The sequence below is a fragment of the Panicum hallii genome, chromosome 4 (assembly GCF_002211085.1).
Source record: "Panicum hallii strain FIL2 chromosome 4, PHallii_v3.1, whole genome shotgun sequence".
Classification (NCBI taxonomy): Eukaryota; Viridiplantae; Streptophyta; class Magnoliopsida; order Poales; family Poaceae; genus Panicum; species Panicum hallii.
The window spans coordinates 50,855,769-50,865,339 of record NC_038045.1 but is presented as its reverse complement, the minus strand read 5'-3'; the positions used below and the strand labels follow the sequence as shown (position 1 = coordinate 50,865,339).

Sequence of the window (9,571 nt, the reverse complement as noted above, 5' to 3'; positions counted from 1 at the left end):
CATTTATGGCTGTATAACATACGTGCGTATACATGGTGAATTAAAATCAGTATTAGCAGATGCAATGCTCACAGTAAAAACTAGAGGAAATTTTATTCTCAAAGACACAGCAGACATAATAGTTATTATCCAAAAACACACTAGAGTTTCTGATGCTTTTATCACTCTTCCTCGGATACATTAATGCTTTGTTTATTTAGTTACTACGCTAACTCAATTTATCAAGAATCCATCGACGTGTACGAGTGTATCTCACCTCTCCTTTTAAATAGTAATAGAAAATACTAATAGTTAACGTATTGATTTATTTGAACAGTAGGAAGGATGTTAACGTCGATAGCATCCACGTAAGCAGAGTATATACCACCGCAACACCAACAATATATTTAACTGCCTGCAACCACCAGTAGCCGGTCGACAACGCCATCTTGACGATGACTAGAGTCGTCGTGCAGGGAATGGCCGTCTCCAAGGACTATTCAGTTATGCAATAGTTGAATATAATAATATTCAGCTGAGCATTTTTCAGTAGTGACCACCTTCCATGTGGTAGCAGCGTAGGTATGGTCTATGCAAACATAATCAGGACCAAATCAAATTGTTGCTTATAGCAACGAAACAGATCAAGCTGCTTCTCAATGCCATGAGGCACTGGGAAAAAACAGAGAGAGAACCAAACAACAGGCCAAGACGCCGGATTGAAGAATTTATTTGTGTCTAGAAGTATGGGTTTCCTCTGATTTGATGCAAGTTGGCAACCATATTTGCAGCTTTCAGATATCTAGCAGTTGCATGCCTTCGAAGCAACTGAACGACGCAATGGTGTTGTGGATACTACAATTCTGATGTTTAGAACATTGGAAAAACACTTTAGTGATAATGAGGTAGAAAATTTACCTTCGGGAGATATTGGCATATGGAAGAACCTTCCAAATCAGATGTTTAATAAACTAATGAATCTGCTACTGTGCATGGAAAAAATGGCACAAAACACAACATGAGAAAAGGAAGCTAACTTATTTTGGTTAGAAATGGGAGCTCTAAAAATGAATGAGTAATGAAACTATAACTATACTGAACAGCCGTGCCAACAAAATAAGATCCATTAAGTACTTGTAATTGCTAATCTGCACAAGATAGGCATAGCTTTCATACATCACTCTATGATTGATAGCACAGCTTGACAACCCTACACTGATCAACGTATATGACGGCAATTCCGCAATCAGGATGGTAAACAGAATGGGCAGCTTTATTTTACAGAAAAAATAGGCAGTCTAATGGCTTGAGATGAGAACACATATATATACCTCTGCATAATCATGCAAGGAAGCAACACTTTCCAAATTTAATAATGTAATCTAAGGATAACATGATTTCCCTTTTAGGGAAAAAAATGCCTGCTAGATTAGAATTTGATCATAATAAAATCATTTTGTGTCAGTAGTAGAATTGACCGTTTGACATCGTAACTGAAAGAAATATTAACTGCTTAATATATAATACTGATATACATATTTAGTGGCATATATACAAAGAGATACACACCCATAAGTCTAACAGCTTCTCAGATGTAAATGAGCCCCAAGAACCAGAGAGCACAGGAAATGCACTCCCAGAACCAAGCAGAACATCTTCATTTACAGCAAATAAGTGAATAGGTTAAATGAGTTAGCTGCTTCTTTGTGTGAATCCGGCTTGTGAATATTTCTCAAATGGTAACATCCCTGCATGCAAAAGAAACATATTCAGATCTTGCACATCAAAAGCTTTGTACATTATATACAGGGAATTTTGCAAATCCAAGAATGAGTAAAAAATCTTGTAAAACGTTTATCCCACAAACCTGGGATGAATCCATCTGTGTAAACACAAATAAAACCACCCAGACTTTCTGTATAATATTAGAGCTATTTCATTGAGCAACTCAGAAGCACAAAATTAGCTGTGACCAATAACCCAATGGAAAAGTTCTGTTGGGTCTCTCAATGAAACAAAGTGTAGGAATCCACATGAAACTTACAAGTTGAGGCAGTTAGTCTTCCTGTAACTGTGTATGAATCTCCTAGAGAAAGAAACATTGCTTACAATTTAGCATCAAAGCTCATGACAACTGGGAGCACCTTGCTGGCAACATTTTGCCCTACCAACTTCAGCTTTAATTAAAGAAATGAAACCTAAAAAAAACAAATCTTGCAGGCTCAAGTGTACCATGTCCTACAAGAAAAAAAATGAACAAATGGAACCTAAAAAAGAAATGAAATAATATGATCAACATATGTCTAATTCTCTGTGATGTAAGATCCAAATACTTTTTGATTGGCAGCATCGGAATTAAATAATCTGACCAACCCACATATTTTCTAGGAAGACCTCAAGCCGAACCATGCAGCACGCATGATTCTTCTTTGATCTGGTGAACCAAATAACCTGAAGCAGGTCAAAGAAACCAAGATGAAAAATCGCACTTCCTCTCTGCTTAGAAATTTCAATAGAAATGAGTCATTTCTAAACTTATGTAGTTAAGCTCAAATTCATCATTGCCCACACAGCGTCACATGGATGCTTATAAGTACATGTTAATCCTAAGCAAAACTACAATACCAGCTTTGCACATGAAACATTTATGGCAGTGAAGCTGAACTAAAGGAAAGGAATATCCATTAATATCTAAAATAGCTACAGCTACAATTTGCGTAAATAATTGCTCAAATGTGGACTAACAAATTACAGCTGGGTTAATATACCTGCTCAGTTCCTATCATGATCAGAACACAAAGGCCTAAAGTGAAGCATACAATTGACATCCATAATGATGCATGCGCATCTATCTGGGCATTTCATCAAACGTAACCAAGATATTATGCCATCCAATCAAACACCACCACCGTCCATAATGCATTCTATCCACTAATTAATAGATCATTAGTGATAAAAGCACCTCAACGAATACGAATCTTGTAAAATTCTAGAATCTGAAATGAGATACAATTCTAATTTACCAAAAGAAAACCGAGCCTATAATCATGAGGCAGAAAACCATCGCAAAAGGTACGGCCGGCGTCTTTTGCAAGTTTGCCGTGGATTCCAAAATTTTTCTTCTTCTGGTTGAAATATTTTCAATCACAGGGTTTCATATGCAAACTAATTAAACGAGCGCGTCTACTGTAGACAGAGTACCTTTCTGGATCGTGGGTTGGTTTGGATAAAGAAGGAGCTGAGGGCTTTTCTGTAAGAACAATACACGTTTATGGATCAGCTGCGATCCGACGTCGCTGAGCTGACTCGAGGCGATGTAGCATCACTCAGGATTTCGTGCACCGTGGTAGCCATTGCTTTGCCGGGCAAGCCGTCTCGCCGACGCCCCATTGTGGCCGCGTTGTCCGGCACCGCAATAGCCAATACCCATGCTGATGCTGCTACGCGCACGGTGCCTCTGGGCTCCGGCCGCCCCCTCATTGATCTTCGAGGAAGCCATGGAGCCGGAGCGAGGCGCAACGCACAAGATCATCCAGCCATGGTGGTGCCGGATCTCGCCGGCGGTGGCCCATGGGTCCGCGAGGCTGCCGTGGCAGTCTCCATGACCACCACTGTCAGATTTCCGGCCGAGTACTGGGGCGGCAACGAGGGCACGAGGCAGGTCAGCAGGTGGTGGGGTGAAAGTTGGGTGCCGCCGCAGCGCAAGGCGACACGGAGTATTTCTACATTTCTGGTCAAACAGTCCACGTATCCTTCGGCCCGTTGGGCTTGGAACCAAACAGTAGAACGAACACTACAGCCGGCACTGAGAATTGTTAGTACCAGTTTAATTAGAATCTCAGAATCTGTAAATTCCAGTCCGGGGTTTATCATGACAAGTTTAGTTTCACCCTAACTAAAATTTAGTCCAGAAGTCCTCAAAACCCATCTAATTTGGACTAAACCAACTATCAAACTTCAAAATGATCAAACTACCCCTCACTATGCACATGCATGCACATCAACAACACAATCCAAGGACAAAAGATATATTTCTATATTTTTATATATGCCCCACCTAAACTTTAGTCCATGAATCCAAACATAATTGACTAAAATTTAGATACCTAGTCACTAAACTTTAGTATTAGTCACCTAAACTTTAGTGCGGACTAAAGTTTAGTCCTAGGTGATCCAAACAGGACCTAATATAATCCCTATCAGTAACTGAACATCTTTTCTGAACATATAACTGGAAATGTTTCCCCAGTGAGTTCCATGAGCAGTAGTCAAAAGACAGGGTGCTCTGCATGCTGGATACGTAGGCAAAGTGAGTTGCATATACTTGATGTTCTCAGTTGCGGCCAAGCTCTCGTGACTAGCACAGAGATCATCTTCGACCAAGAAAAAGAAATGAAAGCCTTTTGCAAGTGTGCGTACATAGCAACTCGGCGCAGCCCCAAAAGGAACCATACAAGCATCGTACATTTTGCTATTTTGAGCCAGCAAGACTATCTTATAGTATACACCTATGGTTATTGCATCATCCTCACGTGTTGGCTAAAATAAGCGCGTGATGATTTGTGCTTAGAAATGTGAGGCACATTTTGTAGCAGCATTCATGGGCTGATAAACAAAAGAACCTCCATGGACAAAAAGATTAACACCATATTAGCTAGAAGAAAAAAAAACTTCCAGGTAAATCTTGGAAATCGCATGGGGCAAGACAGATACAGCCCATCATTCTTGGGTCATTTCTGACACAGTATATTGATCTTAGTAAAACAAGAATTCATGGGCCCAGATGCAATGTCGTGGTGTTCCTTGACATTAGATTCACCTCCACCTTTGGCCTCCCAGTCGGATTACCTCTTCGGTTCCAGAATCCCTGTGAGCTCGATCATCACCAGAATCGTTCTTTGTGTTTGTTGCATCACCATATAGATCCTTCAGCTTTGCCAGGTTGGATGATTCTGGCGCCTTACCAAATGGGCTGGAGCGATGATTGTCACCGTCAGTTCTGCCATGGACTGGACTCCTGCTCCTGCTCCTGCTTCTGTGGGTGATTGAACGTCCACTTCTGTCAGAATCCCTGTCCCTCTTTTCACGGCCTCGCCTCTCACCATCCCTATCTGAATAACTTGACCGATGATGGTCCCGGTCCCTGTGATCACGAGCATGTCGATCATGGTCCCTATCCTTGTACCTGCCATGATCACGATCTGAACGGTCCCTCTCAGAATCATGATCACGCTCACGGCTCCGACTTTGGTGCTTCCTTGGTGGTGATCTTGCACGGTCACCATCATAACTTCTATCCTTTTCCTGTTTGGAAGGTAATGTTCTTCGGACTGGGGACGAATCCCTTGTGGATGCACGGTGTGGAGCACGCTGACCAAAAGAGACAGACAACGAAGCCTTTACAGAAGGAGGCCTTCGGGCAGTATCATTTGATTCATGCCTATTGGAATCCCCTGTCATTCCTGACTGCTTTGTTGGAAGCTTCAGCTTCTCAAGATGGCCGGTGACCTGTCGCAGAATTGGGAGAGGCACTCGTGGAAGAAGACTGTCGAAATAGTACTGCAAGAAAAATTACAAATATCATCAACACTTTGTAACATGTAAGAAATAATAATTCTCAATTGAAAATCGTGTAATAGAGTAATATATAAAAAAAAAGAAACACTGAGCAATTGCATCAGGGCTGTCAACCAAAAAAAAAGAATGACAGGTCAATGTGATGGTGATTTTAATAAGCAATTATTTCTTGTGGCATTTACGCATGCAATTGCATGCAGCTCTAAAATCACTACATAAGATTACACAACCAAAATGGTCAGTAATCAGGATTGTGGGGAAAACTAACAATTTTGTCAACTGTATTATGATTGCTTTCAGCAAACTGAGTTAACCATCATCGATATATAGTATATCTGTAACAGTCGGTAAATAGAGAGAAAAGACATCTGCTCAAGAGTAGCAACAGGCAACAGCTGACCAAACCATCTCCTAACTACCACGGCATTTAAATTTCTGAACTATTGGGCCATGAATAAATTACAGATGAATTTAGAGAGATTTGCAAGTAATATCTCAGGAGCATATGGCTGAATAAATGTGGAGTCAACCAGAAAAAGAGGGGAAAAGTGATGTAAAGTTAATTATCAAATAGGTCTTGGCATTAGACATCTTTTTTCTTTCCGCAAACACATGAAAGAAGTTTCATCTATAAGATATTTAATGCATTAGAACCATTTCACTTTTTTTCCAAGAGAAACAAACATATTTCCTTGGTAACACATAACATACACCTTCAGGAAAGCATCATACGCGGAGAAAAAGGAAAAAACTGGCAACCCTTGCCACAAGAAACTAATATGGGCAAAACCCCATGGACATACATCGTTTCATCTGAAACAATCCCCAATAAGTTAAAAAAACAGATTAAGTTATCTTGCAAACTAGTAAAGAAGAAACCATTTCACATGTTATGAATCCTTGAACCACTTGAAAGTTGAAACATAGGGAAGGCTAGCAAAGAAGGGAAAAAGAACTTTTGAGCAACACATCATGACAAACCTTAAACAGTGATGTTACTGGCGGAAGAGATGATGTCTCCTCTTAAAAGCAACTCCACAATTGAAATTTCCCCTCAGTATGCCAAATCAACAGGTGAGTGATTCAAGAAAGACTAATTGCATTTAGGTTCATAAAATAATATGGTTAATGATGTCCACCCTCAATGTAAATGGGTAACTAAAGGACAACGATAGCAGCTTAGAATACCGCTTTGTTATATGGCGGAAATGTCAAATAAGTTCAAGAGATATACCTGGCCAAGGAGGAGATCACGCACGTAAACGCCCATTGTAGTCATTTTACCATTTGATCCAGGGGAAAACTCCTGAAAAGATATAAGATTTGAGAAATGGACACAGGAAAGAAGTAAAAAAATGATTACTTATTACATCATAAAGAAGCATAAATAATTAAATATTTGACAGCTATAAACACAAAATTCAATATTACTGTAGTGGTAATAAGATTATTTTCAGAGAGGTCCAATTGGCTAAGCAGTCAGTTCATGTGCTCATTGTTGTGTTCCAAAGAAGCAAATGCTAGGACATGAATGTTAGATTCCAGAGAATCACCAATTCTACCTCGAGCTCGAGCATTGCACATTTCAATCATATCAACATCTTCCTTCAGTTCAGAGTTTTGGGCGGTTCTTCCTGAGTCTAGAGTAGAATACAGATATAGGAACCACCTTTTGTTCCGCCTTTAGTGTTTTAAGAACTATATCTTATTTTCTACAAGCACTGCTCTTAGTACATACCAGGTGTCAGTATGAAAAGATCTTTGTTTATCTTTCACAGGTTTAACATACCACTTAAGTGGAAACAAAGCAGCAGGCCAGCAGTTTGATGATAACTTAAGAATGTAATTCAGAAACATATGGTTGAGCTAGCTGTTATTCTTTTGCCGCTTAAATTTATAATGTAGAAGCAGAAGGGCTAATGGAAGAGAAATACCTCGTCATCCTTGATGTAGGGTTCATACCAAGTCCACAGTGTTTTTGGTTCTGCAACATATCGCAGGTAGAGAAATCCAATCTGAAATATAATAGACTATTATTTTCTGATAGCCAAATTAATCTGTTTGATATACTGAACATTTGAGATGATTTACAAGCTAGTGCCATGTGCGAATGGGCATATCACTTGCTTCAATGTAAACTCGACCAACGAAGTCCATCAGTATTCTGAGACAGACTTCCTAGTTTACCCACTTGTTACATCTACCACTGGAGAAGCTTTACCCAATAACAACACAGCAAGGACCATTCTCAGTCATACACTCATACTGTTCGCACTCGCACCACTGAGCCTGAAGTTCAACGGTTTAGCAAATTCTGTTTCGCCTACTAAATCCCCTAAATCGTTTGTAGTCAATATCTGTTCCTAAAGCCGGAAACATAAACCAAAACATTAAATTGAAAACCAAGAAGAGGCCAGAGATTGACTTACAGCTCTGATGTAGGGGGAGTCCGGGTGCTTGAGCAGGCCGTGCATCTGCTTGACGGTGAGCTTCATGGTAAAGAACTTGTAGAGGAGGCAGAAGGCGGAGGAGGGGCCGCGGCAGTTGCCGGTCATCCAGGGCTCGACGTGGTCGACCTGGTGGTAGATCTCGTCGACGACCTCGTGGTAGGTCTTGAACTTGTAGAGCTCCTTGAAGTAGTCCGAGGAGAGGATGTTCACGGACAGCACCTTCTCCATCAGCACGTCGATGGAGCGGCCGGACGACTGGATCTCCATTCCCAGCACTGAACCGACAAGAAATCGATTCGAATCACGCCAGAGGCCTTGAAGCGCATGCGGATAGCAAAGAAAAGATTCGTTTTTTTCGGCGTCAAGATCCAAAGTTTCGCCTTGGAATCGAAAGGTTACCTCTTGTGTGTTCAGCCGGGAGGCGAGCGGAGCCACGGGTTGGCGGGGATACGCTGCCTCGGCGGCGCGATCGGGGGCGGCGGCTCCTCGGAGGATTCACGTTGGATTTGGAGGATTTGGGGGGAGGAGAACCTGGACGAGACTCGAGAGGCGGAGGAGGAGCCCGTGCCGCGGGGTTGGGTCAAGGCGGCGGGGTCACGCCGACTGTGCCTAGTCAAATCACAGCCGTCCGCTGGATGATCTAGGTCTCTAGGATCTTTACAGGGCAAGATTATTTATTTCAAAAAAAATACAGGGCCAGATTACTCTGAAGATCCTGCCTGATCCTGCTTCGGGTAACATTTCTACGTGAAGTCCACGCGAGGCCTAATCTGGATTGATGTACTTGCGCTGTACGCCACGATCCTTGTTCACCAAATATTGTTTGTTTATTCTCAGTAGGATTTTTATTGTATTCTTCATAAATGATTTGTTGGAGTTTTATTATAAAAAAAGAGTTTCATCTCAGTTTCCAATAAAATAAAACCCTTTTAGTATCCGTTGAGGCCTAGAGTTTTATTTTTATCTAACCTCATGTCTAATCAAACGCTACGTCAAGTATGGCTAGATAGGCTATGCTTGCTCATGGTGGAAAGAAAAGTGTGTCTTGAAATATCAGCTTTGCTAATTTTTTCCATTTATTAGGATATTATTGTTATCTCGATCTTCTGTCAAATGATAAGGATTGGAGAGCATCCAAATGAAGATTAGAATGATTGCACTATTGTGTGGTTATGTTATAGTAGGAGTTCTGAACTGGCTTCAACAAAAATAAAAATGGCCAAAGCTAATTCCAATTTTGATTTGCCAGCTTGAGAGCTTTTTGACTGAGAGATACTTGATTATTCAAGTCTCAATTACCATGAATGGCAATTGGCATGGTGGACTATCATAGAAGATGTTGTTGTTTAGGCGACGACCTTGTAATATCGATGTCGGATACAACGGCATGTAGAACTTAGGGAACTTGCAGCAAAATTCATCTTTGTGTTGGATCCTTTGTACGAAATACATATGCTGATTCTTGAAGATCGGAACAATTGGCTAAATAAGGAAAAGATTGCGAAATGATTGGATCGTGACTCTGGATGTAGCTAGATTGTGATCAAGGATTACTCTATACATTT

General features: G+C 40.9%; 1 protein-coding gene across 2 annotated transcripts; it reads right to left on the bottom strand.

The window, feature by feature from the left end:
• Positions 1–4,606: 4,606 nt before the first annotated feature.
• On the bottom strand, positions 4,607–8,619 carry LOC112889353 (pre-mRNA splicing factor SR-like 1). Of its 2 annotated transcripts, none has more exons than XM_025955941.1 (5): positions 8,406–8,612; positions 7,986–8,281; positions 7,491–7,571; positions 6,791–6,862; positions 4,607–5,538 (listed from the first exon to the last, which is right to left on the bottom strand). In XM_025955941.1, the coding sequence occupies exons 2-5, from the start codon at positions 8,271–8,273 to the stop codon at positions 4,795–4,797; spliced, it is 1,185 nt and encodes a 394-aa protein (XP_025811726.1). In that variant the 5' UTR covers positions 8,274–8,281; positions 8,406–8,612; the 3' UTR covers positions 4,607–4,794. The 2 variants fall into 2 exon arrangements, 1 of the variants encoding a protein (XP_025811726.1); XR_003228074.1 differs by having other exon boundaries at positions 5,362–5,538; positions 6,538–6,862; positions 8,406–8,619.
• Between the last annotated feature and the right edge of the window lie 952 nt (positions 8,620–9,571).

Excerpts from the sequence above, each read along its gene's own strand:
- LOC112889353 (XM_025955941.1), bottom strand. The coding sequence starts at position 8,273 with ATGGAGATCCAGTCGTCCGGCCGCTCCATCGACGTGCTGATGGAGAAG. Across the intron at positions 7,572-7,985 it reads ACTCCCCCTACATCAGAGCT|ATTGGATTTCTCTACCTGCG; the intron begins GTAAGTCAATCT and ends ATTATATTTCAG. Across the intron at positions 6,863-7,490 it reads CCTACATCAAGGATGACGAG|GAGTTTTCCCCTGGATCAAA; the intron begins GTATTTCTCTTC and ends ATATCTTTTCAG.